Source organism: Xenopus laevis, chromosome 1L, assembly GCF_017654675.1.
Source record: "Xenopus laevis strain J_2021 chromosome 1L, Xenopus_laevis_v10.1, whole genome shotgun sequence".
NCBI classification, from domain to species: Eukaryota; Metazoa; Chordata; class Amphibia; order Anura; family Pipidae; genus Xenopus; species Xenopus laevis.
This window is the reverse complement of record NC_054371.1, coordinates 224,879,827-224,902,010: the sequence shown is the minus strand read 5'-3', so window position 1 is coordinate 224,902,010 and position 22,184 is coordinate 224,879,827. Positions and strand designations below refer to the sequence as shown.

Genomic DNA, 22,184 nt, shown 5'->3' with positions numbered 1-22,184 from the left:
GCGTGAGCTGCCGGGGGGGTGCGGGCCCTGGCCCAATCGCACCCCCTGCTCCCCCAGTAGTTACCCCACTGTCAGTTATAAACGGTAAACAGTGATGTCATTTTTGTCACACGACTAACTGAAACTTGTGTATTATAATAAATGTAGTAGGATGCACCGAATCCAGGATTTGTTTCAGGATTCGGAAAAAATTCCACCTTTTTCAGCAGGATTCGGGTACTGACGAATCCTTCTGCCCGGCCGAACCGAATCTGAATCCTAATTTGCATATGCAAATTAGTTGTGGTTAGGGAAATTGCGTGAATTTTTGTCACGAAACAAAGAAGTAAAAAATATTTTTCCCTTCCCACCCCTAATTTGTATATGCAAATTAGAATTCGGTTCAATACTCGGCCGAATCTTTCACGAAGGATTCGTGGGTTCAGCCAAATCAAAAATAGTGGATTTGGTGCATCCCTAAAATAAAGTACCCCTTGGAAAATATGAGGATATTAGAAGTAACCTCAGAGTTCCAGGACCTTATATGGTCATGGAACTCCTCGGTGACTTATAATATCCTTATATTTTACAATAGGGGGTACTTTATTTACTATATATTCACTCTATATCCAGGACAAGTCTCGCTTCCAACTTACTTTGCATGAGGAGCCTAAGGCAGTCGCTGTAATGGTCTGGGAACTGGTAGCGGAGGACGGAGTTCCAGTGTTTGCAGAAAATGCTAAAAGGCATCTGGAGCTCCTCTTCAGGTACAAGGCCACACAGGGTGAGAGCGAGGTGCACACACTCCAGCAGTTTGCTGCGCTCCGACATACAAGGCTTGGCCGAGTTCAACCAATGGTTCAGGTCAAACTTAAAATAAAAAAAATAAAAAGAAGTTGCAAGTAAAATAGGAAGAGTGAAGTGAGAGAGCAGCAAGATAAAACTTCTTCCTCTTTCAATTGGCTTGATGGCTCAAAGGGGTTTCACCTTGGAATTAACTTTTAGGGGCAGATTTATCAAAATGTGAGTTTAGAGCTTAAAGGGATACTGTCATGGGACACAAAACACATCAGTTAATAGTGCTGATCCAGCAGAATTCTACACTGAAATCCATTTCTCAAAAGAGCAAACAGATTTTTTAATATTTCATTTTGAAATATGGCATGGGCTAGACATATTGTCAGCTTCCCAGCTGCCCCAAGTCATGTGACTTGTGCTCTGATAAACTTCAGTCACTCTTTACTGCTGTACTGCAATCATGATATGATATGATATCACCCCCCTCCCTTTATTCCCCCAGCAGCCAAACAACAGAACAATGGGAAGGTAACCAGATAACAGCTCCCTAACACAAGATAACAGCTGCCTGGTAGATCTAAGAACAACACTCAATAGTAAAATCCAGGTCCCACTGAGACACATTCAGTTACATTGAGTAGGAGAAACAACAGCCTGCCAGAAAGCAGTTCCATCCTAAAGTGCTGGCTCTTTCTGAAATCACATGACCAGGCAAAATGACCTGAGATGCACCTACACACCAATATTACAACTAAATACACTTGTTGGTTCAGGAATGACATTTTATATTGTAGAGTGAATTATTTGCAGTGTAAAGTGTAATTTAGAAATACTACACCATAAAAATCATTACAGAATCCCTTTAAAGGAGAAGCAAAGCTACGGAGGCATTTTATTGCCAATAGATTAGCTGCAATAGTGCAAGCTAGAATGCTATATTTATTCTGTAGAATGTTTTACCATACCTGAGTAAAAAGCTCTAGAAACTCTCTGTTTGTTTAGGATAGGAGCTGCAGTATTAACATGGTGTGACATCACTTCCTGCTTGAGTCTCTCCCAGCTCTGGGCTCAGATTACAGTAGAGAAGGGAGGGGACAGGGGGAGAGGAGCAAACTGAGCATGCTCTTGCCCAGGGCAATGAGGTTTAAGATGAAGGCAGGAAGTCTGATACAGAAGCCCATGAGTACACAATAGAAGGAAAGAAATGCTGTGTTTCTTTTCACAGGGGACTCAGAGCAGCCCTACTTTGGGGGTTTACTGGTATATTTAGATGGACCTTTCTGATAAGGCTTACTTAGTTTTAACCTTTCCTTCTCCTTTAATAAATAAAAATTTGCCAATGTTCTATTCATTCCTATGGGATTTTTAGAAACTGTATTTATCAAACGGTGAGTTCTAACTTTCACCCATTGAGGAAGACAATTCTAAAAATCCCATAGGATTGAATAGAACATGGGTACGTTTTTTATTTATTAAGCGCTAAACACACATTTTGATAAATTTGGCTTTTAGTATGATGTAGAGAGTGATATTCTGAGACCATTTGCAATTGGTTTTCATTTTTTATTATTTGAGGGTTTTGAATTATTTAACTTTTTGTTTAACTGCTCTGCAGTTTAGAATTTTAGCAGCTATCTGGTTTTAGGGTCCACATTACCCAAGCAACCAGGCAGTGGTTTGATTGACAAACTGAAATCTGAAAAGTAGAGGGTCTGATTAACAGGATAAATAATAAAAAGTAACAATAACTTTTAGTGCATAACTTTTGGCACCCCCAATGTAAATTGCCTTTCCTTCTCCTTTAAAGGTGAACCACCCCTTTAAAGGAGAAGGTATGCTACAGAAAGCAGTTTATTGCCAATAGATTAGCCACAATAGCGCAAGCTAGAACAGCATTACTTTAAGGGTTTACACACATATACACAGTCATGTGAAAAGTTTGGGAACCCCTCCTAATTTTTGGAGTTTTGTTTATCATTGGCTGAGCTTTCAAAGTAGCAACTTACTATCAAAATTAGACAGGTGCATAAATTTGGACACCCCAACAGAGATATTACATCAATACTTAGTTGCAAATGTAACAGCCTCTAGTCGCCTCCTATAGACTTTGATGAGTGTCTGGATTCTGGATGTGGCTATTTGTGACCATTCGTCCATACAAAATCTCTCCAGTTCAGTTAAATTTGATGGCTGCCGAGCATGGACAGTCTGCTTCAAATCATCCCATAGATTTTCCATCATATTCAAGTCGGGAGACTCCAGAATATTGTACTTGTCCCTCTGCATAAATGTCTTTGTAGATTTCCAAGTGAGTTTAGGCTCATTTTCTTGTTGGAATATCCAACCCCTGCAGCGCAACTTCAACTTTGTGACTGGTGCTTGAACTTTATCCTGAAGAATTTGTTGATATTGGGTTGAATTCATCCGACCCTCGACTTTAACGAGGGCCCCAGTAGTCCCTGAACTAGTCCCACAGCATGATGGGACCTCCACCAAATGTGACAGTAACAAACAAGGGAAAGTTGTGCTCACCACTAATTTTTAAAACCATTAGGCAATGAGGGTGTGACCACAAAATACATATAGACAAATACAATATATTTAAGACAGAGACATTTTGTGCATACTGCTACTGAAAAATGACTTACCCTTTAAACAAAACAGGGAGTGTTTGTCCATATATTGCAATATAATTAAACAGTAGAGAGCAGGTGTTTTTCTTGGAATGCAATGTTCTTCTTCCACCATGCAAAGTACTTTTTGTTATGACCAAATAACACAATTTTTGTCTCATCAGTCCAAAGCACTTTGTTCCAAAATGACTGTGTCTTGTCTAAATGAGCTTTTCCATACAACAATCGACTGTGTTTGTGTGTGAGTGCAGAAAGGGCTTCTTTCTCATCCCCCTGCCATACACATGTTCTTGAATTCAGTAGAACGATGTACAGATACACATCTGCAGCAAGATGTTCTTGCAGGTCTTTGGAGATGATCTTTGGGTTGTCTGTAACATTCTCACAATCCTCCACATATGCCGCTCCTGTATTTTTCTTGGCCTGCCAGACCTGGGTTTTACAGCAACTGCGCCTGTGGCCTTCCATTTCCTCATTCCATTCCTTACAGTTGAAACTGACAGTTTAAACCTCTGAGAAGCTTTTTGTAGCCTTCCCCTAAACCCTGATACTGAACAATCTTTGTTTTCAGATCTTTTGAGAGTTGCTTTGAGGATCCCATGCTGTCACTCTTCAGATGAAAGTCAAACAGAAGCACAACTTGCAATTGGTCACCTTAAAGGAGATTTTGTGTACTCACCGTTAAATCTCTTTCTCTCCAGTAGCTTGGGGGACACAGGAGACAGTGGGGTATAGCTAATGCCACTAGGAGGCAGGACACAACAGAATAAGAAATGTGACTCCTCCTCCGCTGGCTATACCCTCAGCAGTAGGCGGAGCCGGAATCAGTTTGTACCAAAGTAGTACTAAGAAGAAAAAATTAACCAATAACTAGTAACCTTAACGTACTGGCCAGGGGCAGTAACATGACTGACGGTTAGAAAGGGCCTCCATCCGGGAGGGAAGTCTGTGTCCCCCAAGCTACTGGAGAGAAAGAGATTTTAACGGTGAGTACACAAAATCTCCTTTTCTCCTCGTCAGCTTGGGGACACAGGAGACAGTGGGGACGTACCAAAGCTGTCCCCATCCTCAGGGCGGGAAGGATAGGCCCTATGAGGAAGTAGCCACGGCGGCTTGGAGAACTCTCCTGCCGAAGCGTGCGTCAGATGCCGCAAAAGTATCAAAGTGATAAAATTTTGTGAATGAGTGGATGGAAGTCCACGTGGCCGCCTTGCATAGCTGATCAGCTGATGCCTGGTTTCTGAAGGCCAAGACGTGCTCACCCTCTAGTGGAGTGAGCCTTGACTCTGACAGGAGGAACTTGGCCTTTTGCAGTGTAGGCTCTTTGAATAGTTTGCTTAATCCATCTGGAGATAGTAGACTTGGCTGCTGGCAAACCCCTGCGAGGACCCGAAGGGAGTACGAACAGTGCGTCTGACTTACGGAAATCCTGAACTCGGTGTAGATAAAATTTGAGGGCCCTGACTGGGTCGAGAGTGTGCAGTGCAGCTTCTTTTTGGATTGGAGGGTGAAGGGCAGAAGGTTGGTATGGTGATCTCTTGATTCAAATGGAAATCCGAAACCACCTTTGGCAGGAAAAAGGCACGGTGCGGAGGACGCTCTGTCGTGGTGAAAGATGAGCAAGGGTGACTTGCATGAAAGTGCGGTGAGTTCCGAAACACGCCTGGCCGAGGCTATCGCCAGGAGAAAAACAGTCTTCCAGGTAAGCCAGTGTAGGGGAATAGAGGCCATTGGTTCAAAGGGTGGCTTTTGTAGCGCCGTTAGCACCAGCGTGAGATCCCACGGGGGCGCTGGTGGACAAACTGGGGCGCCAGGTGAGCCACTCCCTGGAGGAAGGTCTTGACGTCCGGTAGGAATGCTAGTCTCCTTTGGAAGAGAACGGAGAGAGCTGAAATCTGGGACTTTAGAGAGCCTAGAGAGAGACCCAAGGCCAGTCCTTCCTGGAGGAACTCGAGCAGATCCGGTACGGAGAAAACTGGAAAAAACCCTCTTGTGACTTCGGCACCAGTCGCGGTATGTGGACCAGACTCTGTGGTAAGTTTTGGCAGAAACTGGTTTTCTTGCTGCCCGCATGGTGCGTATGACTGCGTCCGAGAAACCCTTTTTCTTTAGGATGTTGGTCTCAAGAGCCACGCAGTCAATTTCAGAAGGCCCGGATTGGGATGCCGTATTGGCCCTTGTAGAAGCAGATCCGGCGAAGAGGAAGAGTCCAGGGTTCCGCTATGGACAGATTGAGAAGGTCTGAGTACCAGGTGCGCCGGGGCCACCACGGAGCAATGAGGATTAAGGTGGTGTGCTCCCTTTGTAGTTTTCTGATCGTTCTGGGATCAGAGGCAGCGGAGGGAAGGCGTAGGCTAGGCCGAAGTTCCAGGGAGCTGTGAAGGCGTCTGCCTCTAGAGCTAGTGGGTCTCGGTAGCGGGCGAGGAATGCTGGCACCTTTCGATTCTGCCGTGTCGCCATGAGATCGACCTCTGGAGTGCCCATTGGTCGGTTATCTCTGAGAAGATTTCCTCGTTTAACGACCATTCCCTGGGTCTAACGTTTGACGACTGAGGAAATCCGCCTCCCAGTTTAGGAGGCCTGGAATGTAGATCGCTGACAGTTGGGCCTGGTGATTCTCTGCCCACTGAAGTATGAGGCTGGCTTCGGCCTGGGCCCTTCGGCTTCTTGTGCCGCCCTGATGATTGATGTAGGCCACAGCCGTGGCGTTGTCTGACTGGATCTTTACCGCTTGGCCCGACAGGTCGTGTTGCCAGTGAATCAGACCCAACCGAATGGCTCTGATTTCCAACAGGTTGATAGGTAGGATCCGTTCCACCTGGGACCACCTGCCCTGTGCGGAGCGACCTTCTAGCACTGCACCCCATCCGAACAGACTTGCGTCCGTTGTGAGCAGACGCCATCGGGGTTCCCCGAGATGTCTTCCCGAGGATAAGTGTTGAGGATTTAACCACCAAAGGAGAGATGACTGGGTTTTCCGCGAGAGACGGATCTCCTGTAGGAGAGACTTCCTCTTCCAGGCAGTCAGGATGTTCCACTGCAGTTCCCGGAGGTGGTGTTGGGCAAAGGGGACGGCTTCTATGGTGGAGACCATGACCCCTAGAACTTTCATGCAATGTCTGGCTGAGTGGGTCGGTTTGACCAGTAGCGAATTCACCAGGGCCAGGACTCTCACAATTTTGTCTTGTGGAAGGGAGACCCGGTTGGTCCTCGTATTGAATTGCATTCCCAGAAAGATCATGGATTGACTGGGAATCAAGGACGACTTCTCCCGGTTGATGCACCATCCCAGTTCTTGAAGCTTGGAGATTGAGATCTGCAGGCAGTGTTGTGCTGCTGAGAAGGAAGGTGCTTTGATCAACAGGTCGTCGAGGTAGGGGGTAATGGAAATTCCCTCGTTTCGGATCAGGGCTGTGGCCGCCGCCATGATCTTCGTGAAGACTCGGGGGGCTGAGGTCAGACCGAAGGGGAGAGCTGTGAATTGGAAGTGGAGATTTTGGAAGGCAAAGCGTAAGTATTTCTGATGGGGAGGGAAAATCGGGACGTGCAGGTAGGCGTCCTTGATATCGAGGGACGTCAGGAATTGGCCCTCGGCCATGGCTGCTATGATGGACCTGAGGGACTCCATCTTGAATCTTCGAGGTCGAATGAACTTGTTGAGGCCCTTTAGGTCTAGAATGGGTCGTACGGACCCGTCTTTCTTGGGGACGACAAATAGGTTTGAATAGTAACCTTTGAATCTTTCCCCTATGGGAACAGGAGTGATCACTTCTGTGTGAAGGAGGTTTGAAATCACCAGACGAAAGGCCTTCTGCTTGTCCTTTTCCCGAGGGAGTCTTGACATAAAGAATCTTAGAGGGGGCCGAGGGGAAAATTCGAGATGGTAGCCGTGCGACACTACCTCGTGTATCCAGGAATCCTGAGTAATGGAGAGCCAGGTATCCGCAAAGTGTTGAAGTCTTCCGCCTAGGGGTACCTGGTGAGACGGGGGAGAGACCCCGTCATGCAGAGGATGATTTGTCCACAGGTCTGGAAGATGGTTTGCGGCTCTGCCAGGTGGATCTAGGTTTGCCCCCGAATCGTCCTCTATTGGAAACAGTGTGTCGTGGGGGAGATGACCTATTGCCCTTGGTTTGGGAGGGACGAAAGGACCGTCCTCTGCGAAAAGGCAAGCGGGCCTTCGGTTGAGGAAGAAGCGTGCTTTTTCCCCCAGTCGCTTGGCTGATGATCTTGTCAAGATCGGGGCCGAATAGAAGCTTCCCTTTGAATGGAAGAGAGGTTAGAGACTTCTTTGAAGAGAGGTCAGCTGTCCACAATTTTAACCAGAGACATCTGCGTGCTGCAACGGACAGGGCAGAGGTTCTGCCGATGATTTGTGCTGCGTCGAGGGAAGCTTCACAGATGTAATCGTTTGCCTCCTTTATCTGGGATGCCCATTGCGCTAGTTGGTGGCGTGGGGCTCCTGATGAGATTCCTTGAAGCAGAGTGTCAGACCAAGTCTGAATGGCCTACTAACCCAGGCTGTGGCTAGCACTGGGCGGAGGGAAGTACCGGAGGCTGAAAATTGAGAGCGAAGCAGACCCTCCAGTTTTTTGTCCATATGATCTTTAAAGGAAGAGGAATCGGGAACTGGTAGGGCTGTATTTTTGGATAGACGTGACACAGGAGCATCCACTGATGGCGGAGAGGACCACTTGTCAGTTGAATCTGATGGAAAGGATACAGTTTGAGGAACCTGCGTTTGGCTGGAACCGCCTCTCAGGTTTGTCCCATTCCTGTTGAATAATCTGGTCAAGTTGGGAATGAGCTGGGAAAGTAGGCGAGTTTCTGCTGTTTCTTTTAAATAGAGCCTTGGTAGTTTTGGGGTTCTCTTCGGTCTCCTGTAGATGGAGCGTTTCAATGACAGAAGCTATTAGGGAATCAACTGCTTCGGAAGAGAATTTTGGAGATTCGTCTTCTGGGTGTTCAGAGGTGTGAGACAGCTCACCGTCAGAAAGAGAAAATTCCTCGTCAGGTTCTGGTGGAGGTGAGGAGAAAACTGGGGAATTGCTTCCGCTTTCCACATCAGAGGGAGAAGGGGCTCTGCGCTTTGGGACCCTTTGTCTAGGATTGTCCAAGCGGGAAAGGAGCTTGTCCAGGGAGAGGGCCAATTTTGGAATCCCTGTGGCTAGATGAGAGGCCCAATCTGGAATGGCCTGGGGCCCTGAGGCTGATGCCTCTGACTGGATTGAAGGGGAGGCCCTTTGGGAAGCCTGGTCCACCTGGGGGGGAGCAGGGCTTGGGGAATCAGAGACCTGTGCAGCAGGTTTACATTTGGTACATAAGGGTTCCTTGTGACCCCTGGCAGCTTTTTGCGGCATTTGGCGCAGGCCAAATATCTAACAGAGGCCGTGGATCCCCTGGAGAAAAGGCCCTCACTAGCGCCCTCAGACATGTTGCCCCAGCGTGTAGTAAATTTTAATAAGATAAAAATTCTTGCTGTGGGTGCCCCTGCTGTTGGATAGTCAGGGAGAGGAGCCAGGGAGTAGCGCTGGTGTCAGGTACGCAGTGAGGAAATAACCCACTGAAGCCTGTGTCCCCCGTGCAGCAGAGTAGCCTGAGAGTGAATGCGCACCGAAGCGCTTGTCTCAGTGCGGGGAATGAAAGACCGGAAGATCCGGTGACGTCACGGCCAGTGAGGCGCGCTCGAAATGGCGCGAGAAAAGTGCGCGAAAACGGAGCAGAGAGGGAGGTGCTGCTGAAAGGCAGACGCAGCGGCTCTGCGCACGCTGCCTGCCTACAGTAATGGCCGGAGTCTACAGTAACAGGCACGTTCTGCCGAGAAGTAGGGGAGCGTGACTGTGGTGTGGAAGAGAGTGCAGTAGGGTTTCAAATGGAAATACCCAGTGTAAGCCAGTGCCCTCTATATGTCAAAACCACCGGAGCCTATGCAGCATGAGCCTTGTGGGGGCTGCTGATGGAACACCCTAGGGAGGGGGGTGTTGGGGAGGGAGGGTAGTACTCACCTACCCCAGGGCACAGATCTCTTCCTTGTCACCTGGCCAGCCGACAGTCCTTCTGTAGGAAGAAGAAGTCAATTAGGCTGGATGGTCAGAGCTGCAGTTAGCCTTAGTGACCCCAGGGACAGAATCCACGTTGGGAGAAGTCATAAGGACACACAGCTCAGTGCAGGTGACTTAGACTCTCCAGTGTTCAGAAGTTGTTGAATGAGAGTAGAGAGAGATAGTCCTAACCTCCTTAGGACACAACAAAAACTGATTCCGGCTCCGCCTACTGCTGAGGGTATAGCCAGCGGAGGAGGAGTCACATTTCTTATTCTGTTGTGTCCTGCCTCCTAGTGGCATTAGCTATACCCCACTGTCTCCTGTGTCCCCCAAGCTGACGAGGCGAAAATACCTTTTCTGATGATTAGACACACCTGCCTATGAAGTTCAAGGCTGACGAGCTAATCCAACCAATTTGGTGTTGCCAGTAATCAGTATTGAGAAGTTACAAGGATTCAAAATTTTTTTGAAAGCGGAGTAAATTATTATGCAGCCTCAGAAGGGTTCCCAAACTTTTTCATATGACTGTGTGTATGTGTGTATATATATATATATATATATGTATATATATATATATATATATATATATATATATATATACATATATATATACACACACATACATACCTTTCTGATATATCTTACTTATAGCCTTTCCTTCTCCTTTAACAGGAAATCCTATGCTTTTACATACAAATACACGGCCTTTTAAAGCAGAGGAACACAAGTCACCTTAGTTAGCAGCATGAAAATGACGTCACTGTTGTCATCATTAATGGCCTCCACGACTTTCTCGTACAACTGCACAAAGTCTCCGGGGGAGGCAGCGGGGGTGAAGTAGGGGGAGAGCAGACTGCACAGCCTCCTGTTCTGCAGAATAGTCTGAAGCACCGGCCGACATTCCGACTGAGTTCCGCTTATAAACACCTACAGGGAAGCACAGGAGAAAGCTCATCCACATCAATGACCTACACAAATGGCAGGTATGTACAACAAATACTGCTCTGGGTTTCTATTTATTACACACATTTATTATCATTAGCTTTATTATTCTTGTTGTTATTATTATAATGCACAAGAGCAATGAATATCTTGTAAATTATATCCTTATAAACGGTGAGTACTGATCAGTGGACATGATCAAATGGATAAGGATTACGATGTAAAAAGCACTTTATAACGCACTAAAAGGCGCCAAAATTAGTTGCTATGAGACAGGTAAACAAACATACAGACACGGACAATGAGTGAAGTTATTGACGTAAAAACAACAAAATATGCGATACGCAGAACATTACAGATTAATTGCCTCTTCTTAAGTGTAATGTTCGGCAGATCGCACATATATATATAGGCAATTAATGTAAAGCTCGTACCTGGCCCAAAATCTCGATGCAAGAGGTAAAAAACTGCCTGGAAGGAGGATGCCGCTGCGTCTCGTCACACACATATTCCACCACTGCAAAAAAGGTGCCGATTCCAATCTTGGGTATCTCCAGGGGGGACTGCACTTTATAAGCATTCACTAGAGCCCTGCAGGCAAGAGCAAGAGGAACAAATGGGATAAAACTCACCCACATTGAAAAGATCGAGGGAAAACCTGCAGCTCACAGGGAAAAGTACGTTTCCGATGGCACATTTTACATTGGGGAGGAGAAGGCATTAAATTTAACATATCGGCTTTCGCCATGCTATCAATGGCCACAGATAAAAGAGACCCTGGAGGCTCCAATCATGACAGCCGAAATCCATTCATCTACAGACTATTCGCTGTAGCACCGACACCATATTTCACATACGGCACATTCCACAATTAAATTGGTGGTTCACCTTTAAAGGGGTTGTTGACCTCTGAGTTTACTTTGAGTATGACTTAGAGAGGGATATTCTTATACAATTTGCAATTGGTTTTCATTTTTTATTATTTGGTTTTTTTTATAGTTATTTAGCTTTTTATTCAGTAGCTCTCCACTTTGTAATTTCAGCCATCTGGACGCTAGGGTCCAACTTATCCTAGCAACCATGCATTGATTTGAATAAGAGACAGGAATATGAATAGGAGAGGCCTGAATAGAAAGAGGAGTAATAAAAAGTAGCATTAACAATACAATTGTAGCTTTACAGAGCATTTGTTTTTAGATGGGGTCAGTGACCCCCATTTGAAAGCTGGAATGAGTCAGAAGGTAGTGGCAAATTGGTAAAAAACTATAAACAAAAAAATAAATAATGAAGACCAATTGAAAAGTTACGTAGAATTTGGCCATTCTATAACATACTAAGTTAACGTAAAGTTGAACCACCCCTTTAAGTTAACCTTTAGTATTTTATAGAATGGCTAATTCTAAGCAACTTTTCAATTAACCTTAATTTCTTTCTTTTTAATAGTTCTTTTTTTTCATTTATTTGTCTTCTTCTTCTGATTGTTTCCAGTTTTCAAATGGGGGGGTCACTAACCCCATCTAAATATCAAATGCTCTGTAAGGCTACAAATGTATTGTTATTGTTACTTTTTATTACTCCTCTTCCTATTCAGGCCTCTCCTATTCATATTCCAGTCTCTAATTCAAATCAGTGTATGGTTGCTAGGGTCATTTGGACCCTAGAAACCAGAATGCTGAAATTGCAAACTGGAGAGCTGCTGAATAAAAATCTAAATAACTCAAAAACCACAAATAATAAAAAAAGAAAAGCAATTGCAAATTGTCTCAGAATATCTATGCCATACTAAAAGTTAAAGGTGAAAAGCCCTTTTAAGGACTGTTGAAAAGTTTTCTTGCAGCTGATGAACCTGTAGGATCCATTGGGGCACCGGGCAGCAACTCACGTGATGAAGTTTTCCAGATGGACAGCAGCTTCTATAATGCTGAGCTGAGTGGGTTTGGTGGCTTCGGCCTGCAACTGCTTCATCTCTCGGCGCATGATGTGGAGCTGCTGGCTGACGGCTTCCTCCATCTGCATGCCTTCAAACTGCACGGGAGAACAGAGAAGCTCACAGTGAGCACAAAAACACACAGTAACCATTATATTCCAGTCTGAGCCTGTTTGATTGGATTTTCTATCCCACTCCGACTGTAGAACAGTCTGTTGAAACAGTCGTGGAGCAGGTATGTCTAAACTTGCCTTTAAAGGGGAACTATCGCGAAATGATTAATATAAGCTTCATCTCACCGAAATGAGACACTTTCTATATACAACCAATCAAAAATTCTGTACCGTTTAAGAATCAAGTTACTCTTCAGTATCTCGTTCTCCACAACCTGTCACGCTTCATGCTCTCTTCATGCTGAGGTCTGGGTCATTTTTAAAGAGTGAGCACCAAGGTTAAGGGTGCAACCCCCCCCCAAAGGATGTATTAGACCTAACTGTCAATCAAAAACAGACTCCACCTACTGCAGAGTGAAGAGAGAGACAGGTTGCTCAGAGGGGGAGAGTGAGTAACTTGATTATTTCAATGATGCAGAATTTTTAATTGATTATATTTAGAAAGTTTCTTATTTCAGTATGATGTAGCTTATTTTAAAATTGTCTTTTTCGCTATAGACTCCCTTTAAGGGTTGGTGGATGCACGGATAATGCTGCTTATCAGGATGGAGGTCTTATGATTTGTGCATCTGAAACAAATGGGGTACAACACCTCATTCATCTCAAGCAGATCATGGTGGCTCCATCTGTACTAGTGATGTGCGGGCTGACCCGATACCCGCAGGTAGGGCGGGTTCGGGTTGACCTCGCAGTGCTCCTCGCGGGTCACTTTCAAATGCCGGCATCCAACTTCTGGTTTTATAGTCTCGCGTCTGCTCGCCCCGCCCCTTTTGTGACGTCATTGTGCCGTCATTGGCGGGGTGGGTCGGCATGGGTCTATAAAAGGACCCCCGGAAGCGGGTGCGGGCGGGCGCGGGTCGTAGCAGGGCAGGTTAGGGAAACCATGACCCGCACATCACTAATCTGAACATCTGCCTTTATTTTTAATCTCCCCCCCCCGACTCCCCTCCAATGAACATGTGAAAGGGATAATTCATTTTTTTTAATGGTCATAATTCCTTTTAAACACACTGGAGCCCTTGCACAGGCCCAATTGCATCACCAAAAAGGGACTCCTCAGTGCCCAATGCAGCAGTGCAGGTGGCTGCCATTTTTTCATGTCACATCCAGCTACAGGGCGGCAGTCAGAACAATAAAGGCTCTGACAGAAAGGTCACAATGAGATGACGTGGCCACACACCCTGATGCAAAAACTCTGCATTGGGCCCTGAGATACAGGAGAAATGGGGGCCACTATAGCAGTTTGTTCCAGGGCCCTGTTCAGATGCCCTTACATGTTTAAAACGGTTTACTTCTACTTTAACTTGTACTATAGCTACTTAAAGATACCGTTTAGTTTGAAATTAAAAACTGGGTAAATAGGCTGTGTAAAATAAAAAAATGTAACTAATATAGTTAGTTAGGCAAAAATGTAATGTATAAAGGCTGGAGTGACTGGATGTGTAACATAATAGCCAGAACACTACTTCCTGCTTTTCAGCTCTCTTGCTTTCCATTGAGTGGTTACCAGGCAGTAACCAATCAGAGACTTGGGGGGGGGTCGCATTGGTCATAACTTTTGCTTTTGAATTTGAGCTGAATGCGGAGGATCAATTCTCTAACTCACTGAATAGTTATGTCCCACGTGGCCCCCCTTATAGTCACTGACTAACTCTGAAAAGCAGGAAGTAGTGTTCTGGCTATTATGTTACACATCCAGTCACTCCAGCCTTTATACATTACATTTATGGCCAACTAACTATATCAGAACCCTTATTTTTCATTTTGCACCGCCTAACTATTTAACCAGTTTTTATTTTTACACTGAACTGTTCCTGTAACAGATTTTTTTAAGTCAGTATTCTTTATGATGTACCACTATTGCTTACTGAAATATATAAGAAAACAGTAGCCTGGTTCAATATAATAACAAACCAGTAACACCAGCGAAGCTATAATCGGTTGCTAGACCTGGAAAGGTGTTTATTATATTTCCCCCGAAGCTCTTGCAGATAATATCTGGCAACCAGACAATGTTTTAATGTTTTACTTTGAATCAAAAGAGAAATAGTGGGGGGGAAAAACCCAATTGAAAGGAAGCAGATCCATGAAGCTCCTAACCTTGACTGTGACCACAGCCGGCCCAGTGCAGGATTTATTCATATTTCCCCGGCACTCGATCTTCATCTCAATCTGTTCCTCCCGGTTGACGTAGAGTTTAGGAATGGTATCGAGCATTTCGTTGTCCAGTGCAACTTGCTGGGATTCCCGCATGGATGAAGTCCTGAGAGGCAAAGACAGAGAGCAATTCATAAGATGTTCTGCAGGCCCAGTACAGTGACTGCTGTTGGACATTCCCTGCTAATGTCAATTATCCATGAATTATAGTTCTTTATTTAAACACGTATCCATGCCCTCAGTGGTGTAAATGAACCTATTCTTTTACTGGTCTCCTGAAAGCTAACATCTGACCACTATATGATCTGGTCACTGCTTGTGTAATTTACAACCTGCAAAGCAGGGTGCAAAATGCAAAAAAACATGGAGGATTGCCTCATGAATACAGTGGCAGCTCTGTATTTAAGAAGGGGAGAAACATAGACATCCTGACTTTTTAAAGGAACAGTTCAGTGTAAAAATAAAAACTGGGTAAATAGAGAGGCTGTGCAAAATAATAAATGTTTCTAATATAGTTAGTTAGGCAAAAATGTAATATATAAAGGCTGGAGTGACTGAATGTGTAACATAATAGACAGAACACTACTTCCTGCTCTGAGTTAGTCAGTGACTATAAGGGGGGGGCCACATGGGACATACGGGTTCAGTGAGTTTGCAATTGATCCTCAGCATTCAGCTCAGATTTAAAAGCAACAGATATGACCCATGTGGCCCCCCCCTCAAGTCACTGATTGGTTACTGCCTGGTAACCAATCAGTGGAAAGCAAGAGAGCTGAAAAGCAGGAAGTAGTGTTCTGCCTATTATGTTACACATCCAGTCACTCCAGCCTTTATACATTACATTTTTGCCTAACTAACTATATTAGAATCATTTTTTATTTTGCACAGCCTATCTATTTACCATGTTTTTAGCTTTACACTGAACAATTCCTTTAAACTGTGTGTCGTTCTTAAGAAGAGGGCTGCCTTGCACCCACCAAAGTTGCTCTCTGCACCTGCCAGTGGATATTTTATCTGGCGCAAGATGCAGAGAACAGCCAGACTACAGACACAAGTGCTTTTTAAATGAGCAATAAGGGGTGCACTTTTGCACTTGTATCTGGGACGTCAATATATGACCCTTTATAGTTTCCAGTTATGCCCAAAAAAACGCATGTACCATACATGGTGATTCCCTACACATAAAGGATAAGTAAACCTTAAAAATAAGTGAATAATGTGAAATTGATGAGGGGGCTATACTAAACACATCTGCTATGTACATTCATTATTTATTTTCTTTTAATTCCAAGCTATTAAGGGATACATGTACTGTTATACATATACATCCAACAGCGCCACCTGCTGGTCAGTTTTCCGACCACTCACCACCAAGCAGTCACTGAAGTTGCCAGGAGAGGCTGCTCTGATGTTCTTCTGCTTAGGAAAGATGTGAGAAAGTTTTCTAATTTTTATTCCTAAGCAGAAGAACATCAGAGCAGCCTCTTTTTTTCTCCTTGACTACTTGGTGGTCAGACTGGTGGGAAAATGACCAGCAGGTGGCGCTGTTGGATGTATATGTATAACAGTACATGTATCCCTTAAAGGTAAGTAAACCTTAAAAATAAGTGAGTATAAAAGTGATGAGGGTGTTATTCTAAGCACTTTTGCAGTGTACATTCATTATTTATTTTGTTTTAATTCCAAGATATTAAGGGATACATGTACTGTTAATATGAATGAATTTTGTTCCAACAGCGCCACCTGCTGGTAAGTTTCCCACCAGTCTGACCACCAAGTAGTCAAGGAAGTTGTCAGGAGAAAGAAAGAGGCTGCTCTGATGTTCTTCTGCTTAGGAAAGATTTGAGAAAGGTTTCTAATTTTATTCCTAAGCAGAAGAACATCAGAGCAGCCTCTTTCTTTCTCCTGACAACTTCCTTGACTACTTGGTGGTCAGACTGGTGGGAAACTGAACAGCAGGTGGTGCTGTTGTAACATGTATCCCAAAGGGATCCTGTCATCGGAAAAAATGTTTTTTTTCAAAACGCATCAGTTAATAGTGCTACTCCAGCAGAATTAAAATTGACAAAATGTCTAGCCCCATGTCTGATTTCAAAATTGAATATAAAAAAATCTGTTTGCTCTTTTGAGAAATGGATTTCAGTGCAGAATTCTGCTGGAACAGTACTATTAACTGATTCATTTTGAAAAAATGTATTTTCCCATGACAGTATCCCTTTAATATGTTGGAATTAAAAATAAATAATGAATGTACATTGGAGATGTGCTTAGGATAGCACCTTCGTTCATTTTACATTCACTTATTTTTAAGGTTTACTTATGCTATAAAGCACAGGCTCTTGGACTGAAAATATATAGCAAGTTCTGCTGTCATTATTGCAAACCGAGGGGCTCACTTGGCATACTGCTGTAGGATGGTAAGGTCTTTGTGAACCAGTTTCATGGCTTCCTGCGTATTAATGTAACAAGATGGTGGAATGACAGGCACGGGAGACTTCATGAGGTGCAGGGTGGTGGCAGGACAAGGGGCGCTGTGCTTTCTCAGGTTACACAGGATTCTCTCCTTGGCTAGAAAAAGAAACACAAGATACTGTTCATAACATATTCATTATAAGAACAACAATTATAACATTCTCCGAGGCATCGTTCTCCACTATTGGGCACAGAATCCCAGGTACCTGATTGAGAGCTGGCTGGCTCCATAGTGACTGCAGGGTTTAGCAAGCAGGTGTCCATCTCTACCTTGACTTGGTTCCAAGCATTTATGCATTCTTGGATTTCATACATGATCCTTTCCATATTAATAAACTCCATCCAGAGCTCCTAGAGGTGAGATTAAAGCAACACAAGGGAAATCCATCATTATAACAATAGGACTCATTGCCTGCTGACTGTCGGCCACAGCAATGCCAATAGGATATCTCACCTGCTCATTTCGCATGATCTTGGCCAATCGATGGGCGTCGTACTGCTTTGGCAGCGAAGGGATGTACACGTCTCCTTTCTGGAAATTGTCATCCTCCAGCCAAACAACAAATACATTGAATAACCTAAAGGAAAACAAAAGAGTTTCCTTGTGCCTTTTGTTCCAAAACCCCATTTGTATTCTGGTGAAATGAAACCACACCCATAAAGTCACATGACTTTAGAGCACTGGTAAGTTGAAAAGGCCATGTTTTGGGGATATAACCTGCAATTTGAATATGTGTAGTGCTCTTGCAACCAAACTCTGCATATATATATATATATAGACAATTGCAAGATTCCTCAGCACTCAACCCATTATCAATATATTTAAGACAGAGACATTTTGTGCATACTGCTAATGAAAAATTTATTGCAATATATGGACAAACAATCCCTGTTTTGTTTAAAGGGTAAGGCATTTTTCAGTAGCAGTAGCACAAAAGGTCGCTGTCTTAAATATAATGATAATGGGTTGAGTGCAGAGGACTCTTGTATTTGTCTATATGTATTTTGTGGTCACAGCCTCGCTGCACCCGCGCCTAATGGTTTTAAAAACTAGTGGTGAGCACAACTTTCCCTTGTTTGTTATATATATATATATATATATATATATATATATATATATATATATATATATATATATATATATATATATATATATATATATATATATATATATATATATATATATATATATATATATATATATGCCAAGTACAGCTGATTTGCGTTGGCACAAGCATGTGTTCCCAAATGAGCCCAATATGTTCTACATTTAATCAGTCTCTAGGACAGGGGTCCCCAACCTTTTTTTTTTACCTGTGAGCATCATTCAAATATTAAAAGAGTCATGGAGCAACACAAGCATGAAAATATTTCAAGGGGTGCCAAATAAGGGCTGTGATTGGCTATTTGGTAGCCTCTATGTGCTGTTGGCTGGCAGCCTACAGGAGACTCTGTTTGGCAGTACAACTGGTTTTTATACAACCAAAACTTGCCTCCAAGCCTGGAATTCAAAAATAAGCCCCTGCTTTGAGGCAACTGGGAGCAACATCCAAGGGTTTTGGGAGCAACATTTAGCTCATGAGTCACTGGTTGGGATCACTGCTCTAGGAATATATTCTAATAAACCCAGATTTTCCCTGGGCAGTTCCTACTGTGATCGTTCAATCCGGCCCATGGGCCATGTGGCTGTTACCTCACCAACTCCTTGTGCACTTCCGGAGTAGTCATGCATTCCTGAGCGCTTCCCAACGAGTCAGGAAATACAGGGGATCCGTCTATCGGGACCAGCGCTCTCAGGGCTTTGCTGGCTGAATGGTGAAAATCTGCCACTTCCATCAGGCGCCGTTTCATCTGCTTCAGCATATGGGTGTGAGATGAGCTGCTGAAGAACCTCTTCCCAATGCATCCACTGACTGGCAGCCTGAAAGCACAAAGCCTGATTCAGCTGGGAGCACCCCTACTCATAGAGGCCCATTTATCAAAAGTCGAATTTCGAATTAATGTGAATTTTTTTTTAAGTTGAATATACAATTTGACGGAGAAGTTATTTAAGAAATCGTATTCAATTTGTACGAACAGAGTTTTTCTCCCCAAAAAAAAAAAACCTTGAATGTCAAGAAGGCAATTAACTATATAAATGTTCTTAACTCTTTTACAGGGGGTTTTTTCATCTGTCAAATATTTATGTGGCTCCTGTTTTTCCTTCCAAAAATTGTAAAAAATAAAATATTGGTAATTTAAATTTTGAAAAGCCGGAATGAAAGGATAAGAATGAAAAAGTTTTTAGCACTATTGGGATATTTTTGTTTGATCTTGCTTTTTCTTCTAAAGATGTAAAAAATAAAAAGCCTGCCACCTAAAACCTGGTAAGGCTTTTATGTTTGATCATTTTTAGTAGCAAAAAATTTTAAAAGCATAAGTGCATTTTAAAATGAATGTACCCCATACTCTAGGTTGATAATCAAAATATCAGCCCCACTTATCAAAGGTCGAATTTCGAATTCATTAGAATTTTTGTTACTGTAATAAATTCGAATATACTCACAATTCGACTGAGAGGTTATTTAAGAAAAAATTTGAATGTCTAATATTTGATCTAATGGTTCCGGCCTGAAAAATCGTATTGTATTATAATCGCATTCGAATCGTACAAATCATGTTTTCCTCTGAAAAAAAACTGGAATGTCAGGAAGGCTATTAACATCTCCAAATGGCTCACGGACCTCTACCATTGACTTGTACATGAACTCGGCAGGTTTTAGGTGGCGAATATTCGAATAAGGAATCTATCCATGGTCGAGGTGTGATAAATCTCACATTGAAATAGGGGGACTGAAATTCGAATGTGTGATTTTGGAAACTCGAAAATTTGAATTCGAATTTACTATTTGACCCTTGATAAATCTGCCTTATAATGTGCACAAATGATATCTCTAAATGCAGCATCAAAGGAAACTCAGACATAACTCTAAGGGCAGAGATGCACACTCAGATTCCAGGAGATTTCGTCGTCCGGCGATAAATCGGCTCTTCTTTGGGGAGACTAAACTCCCTAAATGTCCTCCCGCCGGCTCGAATCGAAATCGCGGCGGGATGGCACTTGGAGCGATGCGTTTTCCGAAGTCGACCAAAGTTTCCTCGTAAGGCAACTTCGGAAAATGAAGCTCACAGATTGCCATCCCGTTGGCGATTTATATTGTAGCTGGCAGTTCGGGGAGATTAGTCGCCCCAAAGAAGAGGAGATTTGTCGCTGGGCCACTAATCTCCCCCCGAATCTGATTTTGCCCTAAAGGCATCAGCACAGGGGGTGCACATTTTCCACAGGTGTAATTCTCCTATTATCATCTATAAACTGTTAGCCCTGCATTTAAAGGGCAAGTCAACCCCAAAATAAAAATTTGCCTAACAAAAGAAAACATAATTCTAAGCAAATTTGCACTATACCTTCATTACACATTTTCAACGGGTTTTAAGTTATTTGTATATTACTGCTATTGAAACCATTGTCTTTCTGTCCCTTTCTATTTTTTGTCCTGGTTTCTCCGACTGTTGATACAATGTAAAGACAAGGCAGCTGATTAACAGACCGTCTTTGCTGGGAAAGCAATCTCTTTGCAACACTGTTTAAAAAGTGTTTAAAAAGCAGGAGTTAATCAAATGCTTTCTATAGCACTTGTTATAGCAAATAACTGAAAGCACTGATCATTTTTAATACATGCATATTGGAAAGTTGCTTAGAATTAGGGTTTCTTTTATTAGGCAAATGTTTATTTTGGGGTTGACTTGCCCTTTAATGATCCCACCATCCATTCTACTGATTCCATACTGAGTGCCATAACTACTACATCTGATCACCCATCCACTTACGCCTCCATTATAGAGTGCATGCAAATCCTGTAGAAAGGAATGAGAAGGAAGCCCCATTTGGGCCGGAGAGGTAACTTACCCATACTGAGGTCCTGGCCGGTTGAGGTAAAGGAGGAAAAACCTTTGCCAAAAGAAAGGTAAAAGGGGGTGATCTGCCGGAGTAGCCAGAGCCTGATGAGCCCAACGATAGATCATTAATCTCTGTACTGAAGGCACAATGGGCAGTTTCAGCTGCTGCTGAGCTTTCTGGGCAGCAGAGAAGGAATTGGTTAATGAGTGTAAAAACTCTAATTATAGGAACAAATACAGTATATGGACATAGTGACTGGGGATGGTCCTGCTCTGGAACTTCCCCTTTAAAGGAGAACTAAAGCCTAACTAAAGAAGTAGGTAGAAATGTTGTACATGATGTTTTGTGCTTCTGTACCAGCCCAAGGCAACCACAGCCCTTTAGCAGTAAAGATCTGTGTCTCCAAAGATGCCCCAGTAGCTCCCCATCTTCTTTTCTGCTGATTCACTGCACATGCTCTGTGCTGCTGTCACTTACTGAGCTTAGGGACCCACTCACAATATACAGTACACATAGAATAGAAATGTCACAATATAAGGCTGATTCGTAATTAATAGATAATTACTACATGGCAGCACAGAAACCAGTGCAATTAGCATCAGAATTGAATAATCAGCAAACCTGTAGCATCAGCTTATATTACAGCCAGGGAAGCTCATTTTCTGCTGGATAATTAGTGACGAGCCCTAAGCTTAGCTTCTCAACAGCCAATCAGAGCCCACTGAGCATGTGAGTGTCACAGACACTTTCCAAGATGGTAACCCCCTGTGACAAGTTTGAAGTCCTGGATCATTGCTGCTATTGACAAGCTCAAACTTTAGCCTCGTGCAATAAGTTAAGTCTATAACATATGGCATTTTTAGCCACATTCATTTTTAGGGTTTAGTTCTCCTTTAACAGCACAGGTCTCAGGCTACAGCTAGCAGAGCCTACCTTCAAAGCCTGATCCGGAGAAATGGAAGGGTTGCTCACAAGTTCCCACTCCACCACTCGTCGCAGCTGGGAATCCTCCTCAAACAGAGCCTCAGTGCTAAGCACGGCCCACGAGAACCAAATCTGTAATACACCAGCCATAACTTCAAATGTTGCAAAAACAAAATGCAGAGGAAAATTCTCTCATCG

General features: G+C 43.5%; 1 protein-coding gene across 1 annotated transcript in view; it reads right to left on the bottom strand.

Moving 5' to 3' along the window:
* epg5.L (ectopic P-granules autophagy protein 5 homolog L homeolog) overlaps positions 1-22,184 on the bottom strand; it is a 94,358-nt gene that overhangs the window by 19,040 nt on the left and 53,134 nt on the right. Inside the window, exons 21-31 of the mRNA XM_041570273.1 lie at positions 21,996-22,118; positions 21,072-21,238; positions 18,819-19,046; positions 17,580-17,703; positions 17,332-17,476; positions 17,050-17,221; positions 14,597-14,759; positions 12,279-12,421; positions 10,831-10,987; positions 10,187-10,381; positions 636-849 (exon numbers count right to left, since the gene is read on the bottom strand). Coding sequence (XP_041426207.1) covers positions 636-849; positions 10,187-10,381; positions 10,831-10,987; positions 12,279-12,421; positions 14,597-14,759; positions 17,050-17,221; positions 17,332-17,476; positions 17,580-17,703; positions 18,819-19,046; positions 21,072-21,238; positions 21,996-22,118 — 1,831 coding nt within the window. The remainder of the gene's footprint in view (positions 1-635; positions 850-10,186; positions 10,382-10,830; positions 10,988-12,278; positions 12,422-14,596; positions 14,760-17,049; positions 17,222-17,331; positions 17,477-17,579; positions 17,704-18,818; positions 19,047-21,071; positions 21,239-21,995; positions 22,119-22,184) is intronic.